Source organism: Oncorhynchus masou, chromosome 13, assembly GCF_036934945.1.
Source record: "Oncorhynchus masou masou isolate Uvic2021 chromosome 13, UVic_Omas_1.1, whole genome shotgun sequence".
Taxonomy (NCBI): Eukaryota; Metazoa; Chordata; class Actinopteri; order Salmoniformes; family Salmonidae; genus Oncorhynchus; species Oncorhynchus masou.
In genome coordinates, this window is record NC_088224.1 from 89,433,874 (window position 1) to 89,458,139 (window position 24,266).

The following is a 24,266-nucleotide window of genomic DNA, read 5'->3' on the forward strand; positions in this document are numbered from 1 at the left end:
ATCCTGAGCAGATGCCTTGATAACCATTTCCTCCAGGACGGCTCACCTCTCACAGTCCTGGGCGACTTTAACCTCGTCTACCTTGGACCTGACTCATTCCTCTGTCCTGCTCCTTCTTTCAAGCACTCCTCTCCTCCTTTGACCTCACCCTCTCACCTTCCCCCTCCTCCACTCACAAGGCATGCAATACGCTCGACCTCATCTTTACTAGATGCTGTTCTTCCTACCCTAACCCAACAACCTCCAGAGTCTCCGACCACTACCTTGTACCCTATCCCTCTCGCTCTTCTCCAGACCATTTCCGGAGACCTTCCCCTTACCTCACCTCGCTCATCAACTCATCCCTGACCGCTGGCTACGTCCCTTCCGTCTTCCAGCTAGAGTTTCCCTTCTGAAAAAACCTTACACCGATCTCCTCCGATGTCAACAACTACAGACCAGTATCCCTTCTTTCTTTCTCTCCAAAACTCTTGAACGTGCCTCCTTGGCCAGCTCTCCCGCTATCTCTCCAGAATGACCTTCTTGATCCAAATCAGTCAGGTTTCAAGACTAGTCATTCACCTGAGACTGCTCTTCCTCTCTATCATTTTCCTCCTCCGTCACTGCTGCTAAAGCCACTTTCTCTCCTCTGCTCTCATCCTTCTAGACCTATCGGCTGCCTTCGATACTGTGAACCATCAGATCCTCCTCTCCACCCTCTCCGAGTTGGGCATCTCCGGTTTGCGGCCCACGCTGGATTGCGCCCTACCCTGTGCCTGACAGGTCCCTCCTCTCCAGATGAAATCTGCTTCTTGGGCGCCGCCCAACAATGCCCGCTGTCTCTTCTCCAGACCATTTCCGCGACCTTCTCCACCCACTGGTGTCAACTCCCCAGGGCTCTGTCCGTCTTAGGCCCTCTCCTATTCTCGCTATACACCAAGTCACTTGGCTCTGTCATAACCTCACATGGTCTCTCCTATCATTGCTCATGCAGACGATCCAAATTAATCTTTCCTTTCAACCCCTCCTGATGACCAGGTGGCGAATCGCATCTCTGCATGTCTGGCAGACATATCAGTGTGGATGACGGATCACCACCTCAAGCTGAACCTCGGCAAGACGGAGCTGCTCTTCCTCCCGGGGAAGGACTGCCCGCTCTCCATGATCTCGCCATCACGGTTGACAACTCCATTGTGTCCTCCTCCCAGAGCGCGAAGAACCTTGGCGTGATCCTGGACAACACCCTGTCGACATTCTCAACTAACATCAAGGCGGTGGCCTCGTTCCTGTAGGTTCATGCTCTACAACATCTGCAGAGTACGACCCTGCCTCACACAGGAAGCGGCGCAGGTCCTAATCCAGGCACTTGTCATCTCCCGTCTGGATTACTGCAACTCGCTGTTGGCTGGGCTCCCTGCCTGTGCCATTAAACCCCTACAACTCATCCAGAACGCCGCAGCCCGTCTGGTGTTCAACCTTCCCAAGTTCTCTCATGTCACCCCGCTCCTCCGCTCTCTCCACTGGCTTCCAGTTGAAGCTCGCATCCGCTACAAGACCATGGTGCTTGCCTACGGAGCTGTGAGGGGAACGGCACCGCAGTACCTCCAGGCTCTGATCAGGCCCTACACCCAAACAAGGGCACTGCGTTCATCCACCTCTGGCCTGCTCGCCTCCCTACCACTGAGGAAGTACAGTTCCCGCTCAGCCCAGTCAAAACTGTTCGCTGCTCTGGCCCCCCAATGGTGGAACAAACTCCCTCACGACGCCAGGACAGCGGAGTCAATCACCACCTTCCGGAGACACCTGAAACCCCACCTCTTCAAGGAATACCTAGGATAGGATAAAGTAATCCTTCTCACCCCCCCTTAAATGATTTAGATGCACTATTGTAAAGTGGCTGTTCCACTGGATGTCATAAGGTGAATTCACCAATTTGTAAGTCGCTCTGGATAAGAGCGTCTGCCAAATGACTTAAATGTAAATGTAATAATATACTGCATCATTCCAAGCCCATCTCCTTACCTTGATTTTAAACTCTAGTTGGGAGTTGATGGTGTACATCATCTCTGTTCTCTCCATCGTACGGGCCCCTTCGTTACACTGACGCACCACCTAACACACACGCACACGCACACGCACACACACACACACACACACACACACACACTGCATGTAACTGTACTTACATACATAGACCAAAGGTAAACACAGGCTCTTCATGGAGCTCATGTTGAGATGGACTTTGACATTGCACCAGTTTAGGTTTGACCCTCCAGTTGACCTCTTACCTTGCTGACTGATTGGAGGGCTTTCTTACAGATCTCATACTGGGCAGAGTCCTTAGGAGCCTTCTGACAAATGACCTGGAACAGAGAGAGGGGTCAGGGGTCAGAGCAGATCACACACACAGGCTGGGACCCAGGAAAGAGTGTACTTTATCAAATGTAATAAAGTATTCTGTGTACACAGAGTATGATGAAGAAAGGCTGTGAGACAAGCTAGGGTTTAACCACTTCGTTAATCCTGGGAGAGGCTTCTAGAACACATCTCTCTCACGCTGCTGTCCCGCACAAGTACACACACACATAGTGTGGTTGGAAGCAGCAAGTATACACAAAACTTTCTCAGGACTCAGAAGCCCTCTACTTCATGGCCTGATATCCTGCCTTAAACCTCATACTCAAGGGAACATCTAAACTAGAGAACTAGAGAGAAGAGCAGAGAGATAGAACTGTAAGTGAAACCAACAACATAAAGTTATTCTCCTTGTGTGTGTGTGTGTACGTGTGTGTGTGTGTGTGTGTGTGTGTGTGTGTGTGTGTGTGTGTGTGTGTGTGTGAGAGTGAGTGACTGAGTGTGTGTGTGTGAGAGCGTGAGAGAGAGAGAGAGAGAGAGTGTGTGTGTGTGAGAGTGTGAGAGAGAGAGAGTGAGTGAGTGTGTGTGTCTGTGTGTGTCTGTGTGTGTGTGAGTGAGTTATAATAAAACATATTAAAAGATTAGAGATCAGTAACACATGACATGCTATTCCAGTTCAGCAAGACTGGAGGAGAGAGAGGAGAGAGCATTGGGAGGAGAGAGGAGGGGGAGGAGAGAGGAGAGGGAGGAGAGAGAGGAGAGGGAGGAGAGAGGAGAAAGAGCAGTGGGAGGAGAGAGAGGAGAGAGCAGTGGGAGGAGAGAGGGAGGAGAGAGTGTGGAGAGCAGTGGGAGGAGAGAGCAGTGGGAGGAGAGAGGAGAGGGAGGAGAGAGAGGAGAGAGAGGAGAGGGAGGAGAGAGAGGAGAGAGCAGTGGGAGGAGAGAGGAGAGGGAGGAGAGAGAGTGGAGAGCAGTGGGAGGAGAGAGCAGTGGGAGGAGAGAGGAGAGGGAGGGAGAGAGGAGAGGAGGGAGGAGTGGGAGGGAGAGCAGTGGGAGGAGAGAGGAGAGGGAGGGGAGAGAGAGGGAGAGGGCAGTGGGGGGAGAGAGGGAGAGAGGGGGAGAGAGTAGAGGGTGTAGAGAGAGGAGAAACAGAGAGGAGAGGGAGGGGAGAGAGAGGAGTGGGAGGGGAGAGAGAGGAGAGGAGGAGGGGAGAGGGGGAGGAGAGAGAGAGAGAGAGAGAGACGGTGAGAGAGGAGAGAGAGAGAGGGAGGAGGAGAGAGGAGATAGAGAGAGAGAGAGAGAGAGAGAGGGAGAGGGGGAGAGGGGAGAGGGGGAGAGAGAGTAGAGGGTGTAGAGAGAGGAGAGACAGAGAGGAGAGAGAGGAGAGGGAGGGGAGAGAGGAAGAGAGGGAGAGAGAGAGGGGGAGAGAGGAGAGACAGAGAGGAGAGAGAGGAGAGGGAGGGGAGAGAGAGGAGAGGGAGGGGAGAGAGTGGGAGAGAGGAGAGAGAGGAGAGGGAGGAGAGCGAGAGGAGAGAGAGAGAGAGGGGAGAGGAGAGAGAGAGAGGAGGAGAGAGGAGATACAAGAGATAAGGGAGAGAGGAGAGAGAGAGAGGAGAGAGAGGAGAGAGAGAGAGAGAGAGAGAGAGAGAGAGAGAGAGAGCAGAGGGGGACTAACAGTGTGAGAATGAAAGTAATAGAAATAATAGACGCATGAGAGAATGAAGGGGGAGGGAGAAAGGAGGAAACAAGAGGCTGCTTTAGTGTAATCAATCTTCAGTGTTATGTAAGAGACAAAGTCCTTCAGAGAGTGAGACAGTCATAAACAGAAACGGTGTGTGTGTATGTTCCTGCATGGTTATATACAGTACATTCAGACAGTATTCAGACCCCTCGACCTTTTCACACATTTTGTTGCATTACAGCCTTATTCTAAAATGGATTATATTGCTTTTCCCCTCATCAATCTACACACAATACATCATAATAACAAAGCAATAACCATGTGTTTTAATTGTTCACCCCCATGACCAAGGCCCTTCTCCCCTGATTGTTCACCTCCCTGATCAAGGCCCTTTGCCCCTGATTGTTCACCCCCCTGACCAAGACCCTTCTCCTCTGATTGTTCACCTCCCTGACCAAGGCCCTTCTCCCCTGATTGTCCACCCCCCTGACCAAGGCCCGTCTTCCCTGATTGTTCACCCCCCTGACAAAGGCCTTTCTCCCCTGATTATTCACCCCCCTGACCAAGGCCCTTCTCTCCTGATTGTTCAGTTTGGCCGGGCGGCCAGCTCTAGGAAGAGTCTTGATGCTTCCAAACTTCTTCCATTTAAGAATGATGGAGGCCACTGTGTTCTTGGGGACCTTCAATGCTGCAGAAATGTTTTGGTTCCCCCTTCCCCAGATCTGTGCCTCGTCTACACAATCCTGTCTCAGAGCTCTACTGACAATCCCTTCAACCTCATGGCTTGGTTTTTGCTCTGACATGCACTGTCAACTGTGGGACCTTATATAGACAGGTGTGTGCCTTTCCAAATCATGTCCAATGAATTGAATTGACCACAGGTGGACTCCAATCAAGTTGTAGAAACATCTCAAGGATGATCAATGGAGACAGGATGGACCTGAGCTCAATTTAGAGTCTCATAGCAAAGGATCTGAATACTTACATACATAAGGTATTTGTTTTATTATATTTAATACATTTGCAAAGTGTCCAGTATATGAGTGTCCAGTGTATGAGTGTCCAGTGTGTATATGAGTGTCCAGTATATGAGTGTCCAGTATATGAGTGTCCAGTATATGAGTGTCCAGTATATGAGTGTCCAGTATATGAGTGTCCAGTATATGAGTGTGAGTGTCCAGTAGTATATGAGTGTCCAGTATATGAGTGTCCAGTATATGAGTGTCCAGTATATGAGTGTCCAGTATATGAGTGTCCAGTGTATGAGTGTCCAGTATATGAGTGTCCATGAGTGTCCAGTATGAGTGTCCAGTATATGAGTGTCCAGTATATGAGTGTCCAGTATATGAATGTCCAGTATAGTGTATATGAGTGTCCAGTGTGATGTCCAGTATGAGTGTCCAGTATGAGTGCTGTCTTACGTCCATCAGCAGAGGCAGGCGTGTGACTCTCTGCATCGGCAGGATCAGGAAGGAGATCATTGGGAGGTTCCTGCAGTCTGGGTGACCCTCAATACGAGTCAACACCTCCTTAAACACTGGACTCTTACTACTTCTGCAACACACAGACAGAGAGACATAGAGAGTGACAGGCAGACACAGTGAGACAGACAGAGAGACAGAGGTCAGTCAGTCACAGTTCAAAGTTGACTTGTGTGTGCACGCATGCATGTGTATACTGTATGTGTGTGTGTGTGTGTGTGTGTGTGTGTGTGTTTCTGTATGTATGTATGTATGTATGTATGTATGTATGTATGTATGTATGTATATATGATGTGTGTGTGTGTACACTCACACGAGCCTCTGTAGGGTCCTCTGCTGATAAACCTCATTGGAGCAGTAGGTGATGTAGGGGTCAAAGTTGGACTGGGCGTGTCTGAACACGACGTCGCTGATGTCATCTATAACAATGTTCTGCTGGTGTATATCCTCTAACTCTTTAAAGAACCTAACGAGGGAGAGGGAGAGAGGGGGAGGGAGAGGGAGAGAGGGAGAAAGAGGGGGGAGAGGGAGAGACAGAGAGACAGAGTTAGAGAGAGAGAGACAGAGAGAGACAGAGACAGAGAGAGAGACAGAGACAGAGACAGAGACAGAGAGAGAGAGAGAGACAGACAGAGCAAGAGAGACAAAGAGAGAGAGAGAGACAGAGAGAGAGAGAGCGAGAGAGACAAAGAGAGAGAGAGAGACAAAGAGAGAGAGAAAGAGAGAGACAGAGAGACAGAGAGAGAGAGAGAAAGAGAGACACAGAGAGACAGAGAGAGAGAGAGAGACACAGAGACAGAGAGAGAGAGAGAGAGACACACAGAGACAGAGAGAGAGAGAGAGAGACACAGAGACAGAGAGAGAGACAGAGCGAGAGAGACAAAGAGAGAGAGAGAGAGAAAGAGAGAGAGAGACAAAGACAGAAAAGGAGAGTGATAACACACACAAACACACGCACACACACAAACACACGCACACACACAAACACACGCACACACACAAACACAAACACACGCACAAACACAAACACACGCACACACAAAAACACAAACACACGCAAACACAAACACACGCACACACAAACACTCTCACACACACAAACACACGCACACACACAAACACAAACACACGCAAACACAAACACAAACACACGCAAACACAAACACACGCACACACAAACACTCTCACACACACAAACACACGCACACACACAAACACAAACACACGCACACACACAAACACAAACACACGCACACACACACGCACACACACAAACACACACACAAAAACACAAACACTCTCACACACACAAACACAAACACACGCACAAACACACGCACAAAGGCAGGAAGTGTCTCTGACACCTGTCCCAGCCTCACCATATCATCACAGGAGAGAAACTCCCGGACTGCCTAAATTAGCTCGGTGGAATCATTAGCAGGTAACACACAGGGCTTCCTCTTCCTGTCAGCCTGGGGCAGATGGCCTCTAACAGCAGACCTGGTCTCCACGGTGATACACAGGAAACTGTCATACCGCCACAGGAAGTTGACCTCAACCAGTTAGCCCTTGTTTCAACTCATCTGCAGATCCACAAACAGTGACCTACCCCTGCCGCTGACACATTTCACACACACGATAGGCATCTGAAATAATTTCACTATTCAAATAATCCCATGACATTTTATCGGATATCCAGATCATCGAAATACATGCAAAAAAAAATAACTTGGTTTAAACTTGGGTACAGCATGCCCTGCAGCCGGACAGGGGAGGGGGCCGGTCCGTGCGACACAGGGGAGGGGGCTCAGTCCGTGATACACACACAGGGGAGGGGCCGGTCCGTGCGACACAGGGGGAGGGGGCCGGTCTGTGTGACACAAGGGAGGGGGCCGGTCTGTGTGACACAGGGAGGGGGCCGGTCTGTGTGACACAGGGGAGGGGCCGGTCTGTGTGACACAAATAATCCCGGTCTGTGTTCCAGAGGGGATATCCAGATCCTGTGTGACACAGGGGAGGGGGCCGGTCTGTGTGACACAAGGGTACAGGGGGCCGGTCTGTGTTCCAGAGGGGAGGGGGCCGGCCTGTGTGACACAGGGGAGGGGGCCGGTCTGTGTGACACAGGGGAGGGGGCCGGTCTGTGTTCACAGAGGGGAGGGGGCCAGTCTGTGTTCCAGAGGGGAGGGGGCCGGTCTGTGTGACACAAGTGGAGGGGGGGCCGGTCTGTGTGACACAGGGAGGGGGCGGTCTGTGTGACACAAGGGAGGGGGCTGGTCTGTGTGACACAAGGGAGGGGGCCGGTCTGTGTGACACAGGGGAGGGGGACACGGTCTGTGTGACACAAGGGAGGGGGCCGGTCTGTGTGACACAGGGAGGGGGCTGGTCTGTGTGACACAGGGGAGGGGGCTGGTAAAACAGGAGGGGGAGGTCCATGTGACACAGGGGAGGGGGCGGTCGTGTCTGTGTGACACAGGGAGGGGGCCGGTCTGTGTGACACAGGGGAGGGGGCCGGTCTGTGTGTGTGACACAGGGGAGGGGGCCGGTCTGTGTAAAACAGTGACACACAGGGACTAGTTAGACACAGGGGAGGGGGCCGGTCTGTGTAGGGGATGCCAGAGTCTGTTATTAATCATCCCATCTGGTTGTGCCGGTCTGTAAAACTTGCTACAGAGGGGGCCGGTCTGGCCAGCTCCAGCAAGGGGGCTAGTTAAAACAGGAGAGGGGGCTCTCCCCGTCCTCGTCTACAACAAGGCTAGTTCAGGCTGTGTTGCTGCTCTGACCCCGTCCTCGTCTACAACAAGGCTAGTTCAGGCTGTGTTGATGCCAGAGGTTATTAATCATCCCATCGTCCTCGTCTACAACAAGGCTAGTTCAGGCTGTGTTGCTGCTCTCCCCGTCCTCGTCTACAACAAGGCTAGTTCAGGCTGTGTTGCTGCTGTCCCGTCTACAACCCCTGCTCCCCGTCGTCTACAACAAGGCTAGTTCAGGCTGTGTTGCTGCCCTCCCCATCCTCGTCTACAACAAGGCTAGTTCAGGCTGTGTTGCTGCCCTCCCCGTCCTCGTCTACAACAAGTCTAGTTCAGGCTGCTCCCCGTCCTCGTCTACAACAAGGCTAGTTCAGGCTGTGTTGCTGCCTTCCCCGTCCTCGTCTACAACAAGGCTAGTTCAGGCTGTGTTGCTGCCCTCCCCGTCCTCGTCTACAACAAGGCTAGTTCAGGCTGTGTTGCTGCCCTCCCCGTCCTCGTCTACAACAAGGCTAGTTCAGGCTGTGTTGCTGCCCTCCCCGTCCTCGTCTACAACAAGGCTAGTTCAGGCTGTGTTGCTGCCCTCCCCGTCCTCGTCTACAACAAGGCTAGTTCAGGCTGTGTTGCTGCCCTCCCCGTCCTCGTCTACAACAAGGCTAGTTCAGGCTGTGTTGCTGCTCTCCTAAACCCAGGCACTAGAACCCTTCCTAAACCCAGGCACTAGAACCCTTCCTAAACCCAGGCACTAGAACCCTTCCCTAAAGCTGTCCTCTGCCACACGCTCTTCTCAATTTACATCAACAACACAGCTCAGGCAGTAGGAAGCTCTCTCATCCATTTATATGCAGATTATACAGTCTTATACTCAGCTGGCCCCTCCCCGGATTTTGTGTTAAACGCTCTACAACAAAGCTTTCTTAGTGTCCAAAAAGCTTTCTCTACCCTTAAGCTTGTTCTGAATACCTCCAAAACAAATCATGTGATGTGGTTTGGTAGGAAGACTGCCCCTCCTCCCACAGGTGTGATTACTACCTCTGAGGGTTTAGAGCTTGAGGTAGTCAGCAGGCAAGGGTGCTCTCGTGCGACTAGATGTTCTTTACCATTCGGCCATCAGATTTGTCACCAATGCTCCTTATAGGACACATCACTGCACTCTATACTCCTCTGTAAACTGGCCATCTCTGTATACACATCACAAGACCCACTGGTTGATGGTTATTTATAAAACCCTCTTATAGGCCTCACTCCCCCTATCTGAGATCTACTGCATCCTCCAAATACAACACCCGTTCTGCCAGTCACATTCTGTTAAAGGTCCCCAAAGCACAGACATCACAGGGTCACTCCTCTTTTCAGTTCGCTGCAGGTCGCGACTGGAACGAGCTGCAACAAACACTCAAACTGGACAGTTTTATCTCCATCTCTTCATTCAAAGACTCAAACATGGACACTCTTACTGACAGTTGTGGCTGCTTTGCGTGACGTATTGTTGTCCCTACCTTCTTGGCTTTTGTGCTGTTGTCTGTGCTCAATGTTTGTACCATGTTTTTTGCTGCTACCATGTTGTGTTGCTACCATGTTGTTGTCAAGTTGTGTTGCTACTAGGGCTGGGCGATATGATGATATATATTGTGTGACGATAGACCTTTTTCTATCGTTTCATATAACGCTCATATTGTTTATTTCATTGTGTTGCAAATCACACTCTTTATGGCAAAACAAATTGTCAATTGGACAACGCTTTGCAACACAAACCAACGTGGAAGAGAGTGAGAGTGACACGGAGCGCGGCGACACGGAGCGCGGCGACACGGAGCGCGACGACACGGAGCGCGGCGACACGGAGCGCGGCGACACGGAGCTCGGCCACACGGAGCGCGGCGACACGGAGCTCGGCGACACGGAGCTCGGCGACACGGAGCTCGGCGACACGGAGCTCGGCGACACGGAGCGCGGCGACACGGGAGCGACACGGAGCGGCCACACGGAGCTCGGCGACACGGAGCTCGGCCACGGAGCGCGGCGACACGGAGCGCGACACGGACACGGCGACACGGCTCGGCGCGGCGACACGGAGCTCGGCCACACGGAGCGCGGCGACACGGAGCGCGGCGACACGGAGCTCGGCGACACGGAGCGCGGCGACACGGAGCGCGGCGACACGGAGCGCGGCGACACGGAGATCGGCGACACGGAGCGCGGCGACACGGAGCGCGGCGACACGGAGCGCGGCGACACGGAGCGCGGCGACACGGAGCTCGTACCTAAAAGAGGGGCTACTTCGGTCGCATGGACGTGGTTAAGGTTTGAAGTCTGACACGGACGGGAAAACAGTCCTCTGCAAAACATGCCGCAGGCCGGTCCCGACAACACGCTCAAACACCACTAACTCTTTTACCACCTACGCAGGAGTCATGTCAAACAGTACGGAGAGAGTCTGCGGGTGAGACCCAAAACAGTACAGTGGAGTGCTCAGAACAAACCCCCGACTCAGACGTTGAAGAGGCGTTTGCCCACGGCTCAGCATATGGCACAGAACCATGGAGAAGGAAGGAGAGAACAGTTACAACATACATACATCTGCAAAGACCCCAATTTACACGGTCCAGAAACAGGGGTTGGAAACATGAGTTGGTCCTAACACTCCACCCAAGGTACCAAATTGACATGTGTATTAATGCCAAAATAACATGCAAAACAGGCAAGCCCCCCTAAAATATATATATTTTAGGCCTATATTTATTTTGTTTGAAACTATAGTTGAGGTGTTTTCCATTGACCTTTTAAGGTTCTATACATTAACGTTTTATATTTTGTTACAAGCTTAATTGAACATTTCCACAGGTTCTAAATAAAACAAATAATCAAATATGAGTAAACACTTTTTTAATTTGTTGAGTATAATTAAAACTGTAATAAAAAATAGGCCTTTACATAAACTATTTATTCATTGAATTAACAAACAAATGTGCATATCCGTGATATGTATCGCTGCATCACATCCGGCTGTGATTGGGAGTCCCACAGGGCGGCGCACAATTGGCCCACTGTCGTCCGGGTTTGGCCGGGGTAGACTGTCATTGTAAATAAGAATATATATAGGGATATGAGATATTGGCCATATCGCCCAGCCCTAGTTGCTACCACGCTGTGTTGTCATGAGTTGCTGCCTTGCTAGGTTGTTAACTTAGGTCTTTCTTGTATGTAGTGTCTCTTGTCGTAATGTGTGTTTTGTCCTATATTTGTATTTAATGTATTTTGAATCCCAAGCCCCTGCAGGAGCCTTTTGGAAGGTCGTCATCGTAAATAAGAATCTGTTCTTAACTGACTTGACGAGTTAAATAAAGGTTCAATAAATAATATACAGATGTCCCCTGCCTCTCCTAAAGATGTCCCCTGCCCCTCCTAAAGATGTCCCCTATCCCTCCTAAAGATGTCCCCTAAAGATGTCCCCTGCCTCTCCTAAAGATGTCCCCTGCCCCTCCTAAAGATGTCCCCTGCCCCTCCTAAAGATGTCCCCTGCCCCTCCTAAAGATGTCCCCTGCCTCTCCTAAAGATGTCCCCTGCCCCTCCTAAAGATGTCCCCTGCCCCTCCTAAAGATGTCCCCTGTCCCCCCCTCCTAAAGATGTGCCCCCCTAAAGATGTCCCCCCCTCCTAAAGATGTCCCCTAAAGATGTCCCCTCCTAAAGATGTCCCCTGCCCCTCCTAAAGATGTCCCCTGCCCCTCCTAAAGATGTCCCCTAAAGATGTCCCCTGCCCCTCCTCCTCCTAAAAGCCCCTCCTAAAGATGTCCCCTGCCCCTCCTAAAGATGTCCCCTGCCCCTCCTAAAGATGTCCCCTGCCCCTCCTAAAGATGTCCCCTGCCCCTCCTAAAGATGTCCCCTGCCTCTCCTAAAGATGTCCCCTGCCCCTCCTAAAGATGTCCCCTGCCCCTCCTAAAGATGTCCCCTGCCCCTCCTAAAGATGTCCCCTGACCTCTGGCCTGCCAGGACACACCAGTTACCAGGTTCAGATCACACACACTGTACTGGAGGACACTGCTGCAGGGGACGGTCTGACTGACCCAGATAAACACCAATCAGAGAGGAGACTGTGCTGCAGGGAACGGTCTGACTGACCCAAATAAACACCAGTCAGAGAGAACACTGTGGTGAAAAACAGGGGGAAGGGGTGATGAGGGAAGAGGAAGGAGAGGAGAGGGTGAAGGACAAGGTTTCCACTGGAGTCAGAGAGAGAGAGAGAGCCCAGAATAGAGAAGATCTAATGGTTAGAGGTCAATTTGTTTTGTTTTGTTTGTTTGAGTGCATGGAGAAGAGACATTAATTCTGTTGAACCAGAGAGAGAAGACTGGTGGATCGAGGCAGGTTTAAACATCCTGTTCAACCAGAGAGAAGACTGGTGGATCGAAGCAGGTTTAAACATCCTGTTCAACCAGAGAGAGAAGACTGGTGGATCGAGGCAGGTTTAAACATCCTGTTCAACCAGAGAGAAGACTGGTGGATCGAGGCAGGTTTAAACATCCTGTTCAACCAGAGAGAGAAGACTGGTGGATCGAGGCAGGTTTAAACATCCTGTTCAACCAGAGAGAAGACTGGTGGATCGAGGCAGGTTTAAACATCCTGTTCAACCAGAGAGAAGACTGGTGGATCGAAGCAGGTTTAAACATCCTGTTCATCCAGAGAGAAGACTGGTGGATCGAAGCAGGTTTAAACATACTGTTCAACCAGAGAGAGAAGACTGGTGGATCGAGGCAGGTTTAAACATCCTGTTCAACCAGAGAGAAGACTGGTGGATCGAGGCAGGTTTAAACATCCTGTTCAACCAGAGAGAAGACTGGTGGATCGAGGCAGGTTTAAACATCCTGTTCAACCAGAGAGAGAAGACTGGTGGATCGAGGCAGGTTTAAACATCCTGTTCAACCAGAGAGAGAAGACTGGATCGAGGCAGGTTTTAACATCAGAGAGAAGACTGGTGGATCGAGGCAGGTTTAAACATCCTGTTCAACCAGAGAGAAGACTGGTGGATCGAGGCAGGTTTAAACATCCTGTTCAACCAGAGAGAAGACTGGTGGATCGAGGCAGGTTTAAACATCCTGTTCAACCAGAGAGAAGACTGGTGGATCGAGGCAGGTTTAAACATCCTGTTCAACCAGAGAGAAGACTGGTGGATCGAGGCAGGTTTAAACATCCTGTTCAACCAGAGAGAAGACTGGTGGATCGAGGCAGGTTTAAACATCCTGTTCAACCAGAGAGAAGACTGGTGGATCGAGGCAGGTTTAAACATCCTGTTCAACCAGAGAGAAGACTGGTGGATCGAGGCAGGTTTAAACATCCTGTTCAACCAGAGAGAAGACTGGTGGATCGAGGCAGGTTTAAACATCCTGTTCAACCAGAGAGAAGACTGGTGGATCGAGGCAGGTTTAAACATACTGTTCAACCAGAGAGAAGACTGGTGGATTGAAGCAGGTTTAAACATACTGTTCAACCAGAGAGAGAAGACTGGTGGATCGAGGCAGGTTTAAACATACTGTTCAACCAGAGAGAAGACTGGTGGATTGAAGCAGGTTTAAACATACTGTTCAACCAGAGAGAGAAGACTGGTGGATCGAGGCAGGTTTAAACATCCTGTTCAACCAGAGAGAGAAGACTGGTGGATCGAGGCAGGTTTAAACATCCTGTTCAACCAGAGAGAAGACTGGTGGATCGAGGCAGGTTTAAACATCCTGTTCAACCAGAGAGAAGACTGGTGGATCGAGGCAGGTTTAAACATCCTGTTCAACCAGAGAGAAGACTGGTGGATCGAGGCAGGTTTAAACATCCTGTTCAACCAGAGAGAGAAGACTGGTGGAGAGAGGTTTAAACATCCTGTTGGTGGATCGAGGCAGGTTTAACATCCTGTTCAACCAGAGAGAAGACTGGTGGATCGAGGCAGGTTTAAACATACTGTTCAACCAGAGAGAAGACTGGTGGATCGAAGCAGGTTTAAACATCCTGTTCAACCAGAGAGAAGACTGGTGGATCGAGGCAGGTTTAAACATCCTGTTCAATCAGAGAGAAGACTGGTGGATCGAGGCAGGTTTAAACAACCTGTTCAACCAGAGAGAAGACTGGTGGATCGAGGCAGGTTTAAACATCCTGTTCAACCAGAGAGAGAAGACTGGTGGATTACTTTTGTTTCTCTCAGTCACCTTCCTCTAGACCAGGGGTGTCAAACTCATTCCATGAAGGGCCTAGTGTCTGCTAGTTTTTCCTTTCAATTAAGATCTAGACCACCAGGTGAGGGGAGCTCCTTACCAATTAGTGACATTAATTAATCAATCAAGTCCACTGGAGGAGTGAAAACCTGCAGGCATTCGGCCCTCCATAGAATGAGTTTGACACCTGTGCTCTAGATCCTTCAAACGCAACTCTGGACCACCAAGCCAGTTCCACTGCATTGTTTCATTGTTCCCATCTAATCAGGGACTGATTTAGACTTGGGACACCAGGTTTCCCTCTAATCAGGGACTGATTTAGACCTGGGACACCAGGTTTCCCTCTAATCAGGGACTGATTTAGACCTGGGACACCAGGATCCTCTCTAATCAGTGACTGATTTAGACCTGGGACACCAGGATCCCCTCTAATCAGGGACTGATTTAGACCTGGGACACCAGGATCCCCTCTAATCAGGGACTGATTTAGACCTGGGATACCAGGTTCCTCTCTAATCAGTGACTGATTTAGACCTGGGACACCAGGATCCCCTCTAATCAGGGACTGATTTAGACCTGGGATACCAGGTTCCTCTCTAATCAGGGACTGATGTAGACCTGGGACACCAGGATCCCCTCTAATCAGGGACTGATTTAGACCTAGGACACCAGGTGGGTGCAATGATCAGGTAGAACAGAGAAGCAGCAGGCTCTGGACCTTGTAGGGTAAGAGGTGAATACCCATGTTCCAGACACTCAACACACCTGACACGTGAGATCTGCACGTGATGATGATGAAGTCCATCTTCTCTCCCACATTACCCAACCTGCCCTTCTCTCTCCGTGTCTTTAGATAATCATCTGACACCCAGGGCTATGTAGTTTTAATAAAGGTTCTGTACTGATGTCCTCCAAATACTAATGTGGTGGGGTTACCTGTAGGGTGGGGTTACCTGTAGGGTGGGGTTACCTGTAGGGTGGGGTTACCTGTTGGGTGGGGGTTACCTGTTGGGTGGGGGGTTACCTGTAGGGTGGGGGGATACCTGTTGTATGGGGGGTTACCTGTCGGGTGGGGGGGGGGGTAACCTGTCGTATGGGGGGGTTACCTGTCGTATGGGAGGGGGTTACCTGTCGGGTGGAGTTACCTGTAGGGTGGGGGGATACCTGTTGTATGGGGGGTTACCTGTCGGGTGGGGGAGGGGTTACCTGTCAGGTTGGGTTACCTGTAGGGTGGGGTTACCTGTAGGGTGGGGGGTTACCTGTTGGGTGGGGGAGGGATTACCTGTCGGGTGGGGTTACCTGTCAGCTGGGGGGGTTACCTGTCGTATGGGGGGGGGGGGGGCGTGGGTTACCTGTCGGGCGGGCGAGGGGGTTACCTGTGTCACACACAAGTTCGGACCTCAGGAATGAGAGGGGGATGGGAAGATCACACACACACAGAAACATACATGCACACACACGAGGAAACAGACACACACACACATACACACCCACACAGAAACAGACATGCACACAGCTGCCAGCATGAGCTAACCCAGGAGACTGTCACAGACATGAACACACTGTTCCAGAGAAACAGAGGCTTGTGTGTGTTTATGAGAGAGCACTCAGCCACAGCTCTCTCACACACACACACACGGGTCACACACAGGTCTCTCACACACACACAGGTCTCTCACACACAGGTTTGGGTTGTGGTGTATTAAGCCTGGCATGATGACAGGAAGAGGATCCAGGGGTCATGGAAGGTTGTGGAACACACACAGTCCACACTTCTCTGTTTGGGTCTGAGGCTGACTACACTACATGATGAACAAAGAGCTCATCCATACAATGTGTTGTCCCAGGCTAGACGGACCACTTCCTGTCAATGTCCAAGGAAATGGATTGCTGATAGGGTACACTGGTCTGTCTGTCTGTCTGTCTGTCTGTCTGTCTGTCTGTCTGTCTGTCTGTCTGTCTGTCTGTCTGTCTGTCTGTCTGTCTGTGTCTGTCTGTCTGTCTGTCTGTCTGTGTCTGTCTGTCTGTCTGTCTGTGTCTGTCTGTCTGTCTGTGTCTGTCTGTCTGTCTGTGTCTGTCTGTCTGTGTCTGTCTGTCTGTGTCTGTCTGTCTGTGTTCTCCAGTTAAATAAGCTGTGAGGACCACTGTGTTCAGCAGTCTCCATGCTCTAATGACAAACTTGCATCACCTCTAGTCCAGCCACACCGATGTTCTCTACAGAAAACTCACAATTGTATGCACACACAGACGCTCATAGATCATTGGGTGAAATCTAGTCAGGGAGGGCCAATGTTGACTCTCTCTGTTCAAACACACACAGCCCTGCCTCTGTTTTCAAGCCCACAGACTACAGCATGTTTGTGCTCATAAAGGAACAGGGACAGTGATACAGTGTGAAGTTTGTGTTCTGTTTGTAATATATCCCAATAATAATATAATATATCCCATTTAGCAGACGCTTTTGTGACTTACTGGCTGGCCAACTTTTACATATGGGTGGCCCCAGCAGGAATCGAACCCACGACGCTTGGCGTTGCAAGCGCCATGCTCTACCGACTGAGCCACACAGGACCCTGTAGTAGTTTAGCTACAGTTTCTCTCTCTCTTTCATTAGCTATGTGTCTGTCTGGAACATCAATTACAATACCTACAATCCCCCCTTTCTCTAGCTAAGGCAAGTGTACACACACACACACACACACAGGACCTACTTCTTGCTGGCCTCACACACGTCTGTGATGTTGGAGAAGAGGTGGTGGTGCTCGGTCTTGGTCATGGTGTCACTGAGCTCTGCTGAGTTCTGAAACATCCGGATCAGAACCTCCAGACTGTGGAGGTAGGAGTGTTCTGAAGATATCAACTCAAATATGGCCTGACAGAGAGAACGAGAGAGAGAGAGAACGAGAGAGAGAGAGAGAGAGAGAGAGAGAGAGAGAGAGAGAGAGAGAGAGAACGAGGGAGAGAAAATGAGAGAGAGAGAGAGAGAGAGAACGAGAGAGAGAGAGAGAGAGAGAGAGAGAACGAGAGAGAGAGAGAGAGAGAGAGAGAGAGAGAGAGAACGAGAGAGAGAGAACGAGAGAGAGAGAGAGAGAGAGAGAGAGAGAGAGAACGAGAGAGAGAGAGAGAGAGAGAGAGAGAGAGAACGAGAGAGAGAGAGAGAGAGAGAACGAGAAAGGGAGAGAGAAAGGGAGAGAGAGAGAGAATGAGAGAGACAGACAGACAGAACGAGAGAACGATAGAGAGACAGAATGAGAGAACGATAGAGAGAGAGAGAGAGAGAGAGAACGAGAGAGAGAGAGAGAGAGAGAGAGAGAGAGAGAGAACGAACGAGAGAGAGAGAGAGAGAGAGAACGAGAAAGGGAGAGAGAAAGGGAGAGAGAGAGAGAACGAGAGAGACAGACAGACAGAACGAGAGAACGAGAGAACGATAGAGAGACAGAATGAGAGAACGATAGAGAGAGAGAGAGAACGAGAGAACGATAGAGAGAGAGAACGAAAGTGCGAGAAAACGAAAGAGAGAACGAGAGAGAGAACGAGAGAACGAGAGAGAGAACGATAGAGAGAGAGAGAACGAGAGAGAGACGGAACGAACGAACGAGAGAATGAGAGAGAGAGAGAGAGAGAATGTGAGAATGAAAGAATGAGAGACAGAACGAGAGAACGAGAAAGAGAGAGAGAACGAGAGAACAAGAGAGAGAGAGAACGAGAGAGAGAAGAACGAGAGAGAACGAGAGAACGAGAGAGAACGAGAGAGAACGAGAGAGAACGAGAGAGAACGAGAGAGATAGAGAGAATGAAAGAACGAGAAAGAGAATGAGAGAACGAGAGAGAGAACGAGAGAGAGAGAGAGAGAGAGAGAGAGGAATTACAGGGATGCTAACTGGTGAGGGCTCAAAAATGACTTTTTTTTTGCACAGAAGCAAGTGAAAAATCTATGTAAACTGCCAGAAAATGTGCCTATTTTCAACTGGTATGATCAACATTGTGATACCAGGCCTAATATGAGGATATCAAGTAGTATCGTGACAGCACTGTGTCTTCCCTGCCACTGGGCTCCGTTTCTCCTCTATGGCAGTGGTACTCAGAGGCTGAATGACAGAGAAGCCGAGTCCCATCTGGAGAGAATAAACATACCTATCCACTCCAATAACTAAACACATGTAACAGAAACCTCATCCCTGTCTGCTCACCTCATCCCTGTCTACACCCCAGCTCCTCATTACTGTCTGCTCACCCCAGCACCTCATCCCGAACTACAACCCAGCTCCTCATCCCTGTCTGCTCACCCCAGCACCTCATCCCGAACTACACCCCAGCTCCTCATCCCTGTCTGCTCACCCCAGCACCTCATCCCGAACTACAACCCAGCTCCTCATGCCTGTCTGCTCACCTCATCCTGGTCTACACCCCAGCTCCTCATCCCGGTCTACACCCGAGCTCCTCATCCCGGTCTACATCCCAGCTCCTCATCCCGGTCTACATCCCAGCTCCTCATCCCTGTCTGCTCACCCCAGCTCCTCATCCCTGTCTACACCCCAGCTCCTCATCCCTGTCTGCTCATCCCAGCTCCTCATCTCTGTCTACACCCCAGCTCCTCATCCCTGTCTACACCCCAGCTCCTCATCCCTGTCTACACCCCATCTCCTCATCCCTGTCTACACCCCATCTCCTCATCCCTGTCTACACCCCAGCTCCTCATCCCTGTCTGCTCACCCCAGCTCCTCATCCCTGTCTACACCCCAGCTCCTCATCCCTGTCTACATCCCAGCTCCTCATCCCGGTCTGCTCACCCCAGCTCCTCATCCCTGTCTACATCCCAGCTTCTCATCCCGGTCTGCTCACCCCAGCTCCTCATCTCTGTTTACACCCCAGCTCCTCATCCCGGTCTACTCACCTCATCCTGGTCTACACCCCAGCTCCTCATCCCGGTCTACACCCCAGCTCCTCATCCCTGTCTACACACCCCAGCTCCTCATCCCTGTCTACACCCCAGCTCCTCATCCCTGTCTACACCGCAGCTCCTCATCCCTGTCTACACCCCAGCTCCTCATCCCTGTCTACATCCCAGCTCCTCATCCCTGTCTGCTCACCCCAGCTCCTCATCCCTGTCTGCTCACCCCAGCTCCTCATCCCTGTCTGCTCACCCCAGCTCCTCATCTCTGTCTACACCCCAGCTCCTCATCGCTGTCTACACCCCAGCTCCTCATCCCTGTCTAAATCCCAGCTCCTCATCCCTGTCTACACCCCAGCTCCTCATCCCTGTCTACACCCCAGCTCCTCATCCCTGTCTACACCCCATCTGCTCAACCCAGCTCCTCATCCCTGTCTGCTCACCCCAGCTCCTCATCCCGGTCTACAACCCAGCTCCTCATGCCTGTCTGCTCACCTCATCCCGGTCTACACCCCAGCTCCTCATCCCGGTCTACACCCGAGCTCCTCATCCCGGTCTACACCCCAGCTCCTCATCCCGGTCTACACCCCAGCTCCTCATCCCGGTCTGCTCACACCAGCTCCTCATCCCTGTCTTACACCCCAGCTCCTCATCCCTGTCTACATCCCACCTCATCCCTGTCAACATCCCAGCTCCTCATCCCTGTCTGCTCACCCCAGCTCCTCATCCCGGTCTACACCCCAGCTCCTCATCCCGGTCTACACCCCAGCTCCTCATCCCTGTCTACACCCCAGCTCCTCATCCCTGTCTACACCCCAGCTCCTCATCCCTGTCTACACCCCAGCTCCTCATCCTGGTCTGCTCACCCCAGCTCCTCATCCCTGTCTGCTCACCCCAGCTCCTCATCCCTGTCTGCTCACCCCAGCTCCTCATCTCTGTTTACACCCCAGCTCCTCATCCCGGTCTACAGCCCAGCTCCTCATCCCAGTCTACACCCCAGCCCCTCATTCCTGTCTGCTCACCCCAGCTCCACATCCCTGTCTGCTCACCCCAGCTCCTCATCCCCTACATCCCAGCTCCTCCCTGTCTCTCATCCTGGTCTACACCCCAGCTCCTCATCCCGGTCACACCCCAGCTCCTCATCCCTGTCTGCTCACCCCAGCTCCTCATCCCTGTCTACACCCCAGCTCCTCATCCCTGTCTACACCCCACCCCAGCTCCTCATCCCTGTCTACACCCCAGCTCCTCATCCCTGTCTACACCCCAGCTCCTCATCCCTGTCTACACCCCAGCTCCTCATCCCTGTCTCACCCCAGCTCCTCATCCCTGTCTACACCCCAGCTCCTCATCCCTGTCTGCTCACCCCAGCTCCTCATCTCTGTACACCCCAGCTCCTCATCCCTGTCTGCTCACCCCAGCTCCTCATCCCTGTCTACACCCCATCTCCTCATCCCTGTCTACACCCCAGCTCCTCATCACCCCAGGTCTACACCCCAGCTCCTCATCCCTGTCTACACCCCAGCTCCTCATCCCAGTCTACACCCCAGCTCCTCATCCCTGTCTACATCCCAGCTCCTCATCCCTGTCTACACCCCAGCTCCTCATCCCGGTCTACACCCCAGCTCCTCATCCTGGTCTACACCCCAGCTCCTCATCCCTGTCCTCACCCCAGCTCCTCATCTCTGTCTACACCCCAGCTCCTCATCCCTGGTCTACACCCCAGCTCCTCATCCCTGTCTACACCCCAGCTCCTCATCCCTGTCTACACCCCAGCTCCTCATCCCGGTCTACACCCCAGCTCCTCATCCCGGTCTACACCCCAGCTCCTCATCCCGGTCTACACCCCAGCTCCTCATCCCGGAACTACAACCCACCCCAGCTCCTCATCCCGGTCTACACCCCAGCTCCTCATCCCGGTCTACACCCCAGCTCCTCATCCCGGTCTACACCCCAGCTCCTCATCCCTGTCTGCTCACCCCAGCTCCTCATCCCTGTCTACATCCCAGCTCCTCATCCCTGTCTACATCCCAGCTCCTCATCCCTGTCTACATCCCAGCTCCTCATCCCTGTCTGCTCACCCCAGCTCCTCATCCCTGTCTACACCCCAGCTCCTCATCCCTGTCTGCTCACCCCAGCTCCTCATCTCTGTCTACACCCCAGCTCCTCATCCCTGTCTGCTCACCCCAGCTCCTCATCCCTGTCTACACCCCAGCTCCTCATCCCTGTCCCACACCCCATCTGCTCACCCCAGCTCCTCATCCCGGTCTGCTCACCCCAGCTCCTCATCTCTGTTTACACCCCAGCTCCTCATCCCGGTCTCCTCACCTCATCCTGGTCTACACCCCAGCTCCTCATCCCGGTCTACACCCCAGCTCCTCATCCTGGTCTGCAACCCAGCTCCTCATCCCTGTCTCACACACCCCAGCTCCTCATCCCCTACACCATCCTCATCCCGGTCTACACCCCAGCTCCTCATCCCTGTCTACACCCCAGCTCCTCATCCCTGTCTACATCCCAGCTCCTCATTCCTGTCTGCTCACCCCAGCTCCTCATCCCAGCACCTCATCCCTGTCTGCTCACCCCAGCACCTCATCCCTGAACTACAACCCAGCTCCTCATGCCCTGTCATGTCTACACCCCAGCTCCTCATCCCTGTCTACACCCCAGCTCCTCATCCCTGTCTACACCCCAGCTCCTCATCCCTGTCTAAACCCCAGCTCCTCATCCCTGTCTACACCCCAGCTCCTCATCCCTGTCTACATCCCAGCTCCTCATCCCTGTCTACATCCCAGCCCCATTCCTCTGCTCAACCCAGCTCCTCATCCCTGTCTGCTCACCCCAGCTCCTCATCCCGGTCTACAACCCAGCTCCTCATGCCTGTCTGCTCACCTCATCCCGGTCTACACCCCAGCTCCTCATCCCGGTCTACACCCGAGCTCCTCATCCCGGTCTACACCCCAGCTCCTCATCCCGGTCTACACCCCAGCTCCTCATCCCGTCTACATCCCAGCTCCTCATCCCTGCTCATCCCAGCTCCTCATCCCGGTCTGCTCACCCCAGCTCCTCATCTCTGTTTACACCCCAGCTCCTCATCCCGGTCTACTCACCTCATCCTGGTCTACACCCCAGCTCCTCATCCCGGTCTACACCCCAGCTCCTCATCCCGGTCTGCTCACCCCAGCTCCTCATCCCGGTCTGCTCACCCCAGCTCCTCATCTCTGTTTACACCCCAGCTCCTCATCCCGGTCTACTCACCTCATCCTGGTCTACACCCCAGCTCCTCATCCCTGTCTACACCCCAGCTCCTCATCCCTGTCTACACCCCAGCTCCTCATCCCTGTCTACACCCCAGCTCCTCATCCCGGTCTACACCTGAGCTCCTCATCCCGGTCTACACCCCAGCTCCTCATCCCTGTCTGCTCACCCCAGCTCCTCATCCCTGTTTACATCCCAGCTCCTCATCCCTGTCAACATCCCAGCTCCTCATCCCTGTCTGCTCACCCCAGCTCCTCATCCCGGTCTACACCCCAGCTCCTCATCCCGGTCTACACCCCAGCTCCTCATCCCTGTCTGCTCACCCCAGCTCCTCATCCCTGTCTACACCCCAGCTCCTCATCCCTGTCAACATCCCAGCTCCTCATCCCTGTCTACACCCCAGCTCCTCATCCCTGTCTGCTCACCCCAGCTCCTCATCCCTGTCTACACCCCAGCTCCTCATCCCTGTCTACACCCCAGCTCCTCATCCCTGTCTACACCCCAGCTCCTCATCCCTGTCTACACCCCAGCCCCTCATCCCTGTCTACACCCCAGCTCAACCCAGCCTGCTCACCCCAGCTCCTCATCCCTGTCTGCTCACCCCAGCTCCTCATCCCTGTCTACATCCCAGCTCCCAGCCTGTCCTCATCATCCTGGTCTACACCCCAGCTCCTCATCCCGGTCTACACCCCAGCTCCTCATCCCTGTCTGCTCACCCCAGCTCCTCATCCCTGTCTACACCCCAGCTCCTCATCCCTGTCTACACCCCACCCCAGCTCCTCATCCCTGTCTGCTCACCCCAGCTCCTCATCCCGGTCTACAACCCAGCTCCTCATGCCCCCAGCTCCTCATCCCTGTCTACACCCCAGCTCCTCATCCCTGTCTGCTCACCCCAGCTCCTCATCCCTGTCTACACCCCAGCTCCTCATCCCTGTCTGCTCACCCCAGCTCCTCATCTCTGTCTACACCCCAGCTCCTCATCCCTGTCTGCTCACCCCAGCTCCTCATCCCTGTCTACACCCCATCTCCTCATCCCTGTCTACACCCCAGCTCCTCATCCCAGCCTGCTCACCCCAGCTCCTCATCCCTGTCTACACACCCCAGCTCCTCATCCCTGTCTACACCCCAGCTCCTCATCCCTGTCTACACCCCAGCTCCTCATCCCTGTCTACACCCCAGCTCCTCATCCCTGGTCTACACCCCAGCTCCTCATCCCTGTCTGCTCACCCCAGCTCCTCATCCCTGTCTACACCCCAGCTCCTCATCCCTGTCTGCACCCCAGCTCCTCATCCCTGTCTACACCCCAGCTCCTCATCCCGGTCTACACCCCAGCTCCTCATCCCTGTCTACACCCCATCTCCTCATCCCTGTCTACACCCCATCTGCTTAACCCAGCTCCTCATCCCTGTCTGCTCACCCCAGCTCCTCATCCCGGTCTACAACCCACCCCAGCCGGTCTGCTCACCTCATCCCGGTCTACACCCCAGCTCCTCATCCCGGTCTGCTCACCCCAGCTCCTCATCATGGTACACACCCCAGCTCCTCATCCCGGTCTACACCCCAGCTCCTCATCATGGTCTACACCCCAGCTCCTCATCCCTGGTCTACACCCCAGCTCCTCATCCCGGTCTGCTCACCCCAGCTCCTCATCTCTGTCTACACCCCAGCTCCTCATCCCGGTCTACACCC

At 52.8% G+C, this 24,266-nt stretch overlaps 1 protein-coding gene across 1 annotated transcript in view; it reads right to left on the bottom strand.

Moving 5' to 3' along the window:
• LOC135553191 (rho guanine nucleotide exchange factor 26-like) overlaps window positions 1-24,266 on the bottom strand; it is an 88,386-nt gene that overhangs the window by 44,060 nt on the left and 20,060 nt on the right. Inside the window, exons 6-10 of the mRNA XM_064985360.1 lie at window positions 17,143-17,303; window positions 5,807-5,959; window positions 5,434-5,566; window positions 2,268-2,342; window positions 2,002-2,091 (exon numbers count right to left, since the gene is read on the bottom strand). Coding sequence (XP_064841432.1) covers window positions 2,002-2,091; window positions 2,268-2,342; window positions 5,434-5,566; window positions 5,807-5,959; window positions 17,143-17,303 — 612 coding nt within the window. The remainder of the gene's footprint in view (window positions 1-2,001; window positions 2,092-2,267; window positions 2,343-5,433; window positions 5,567-5,806; window positions 5,960-17,142; window positions 17,304-24,266) is intronic.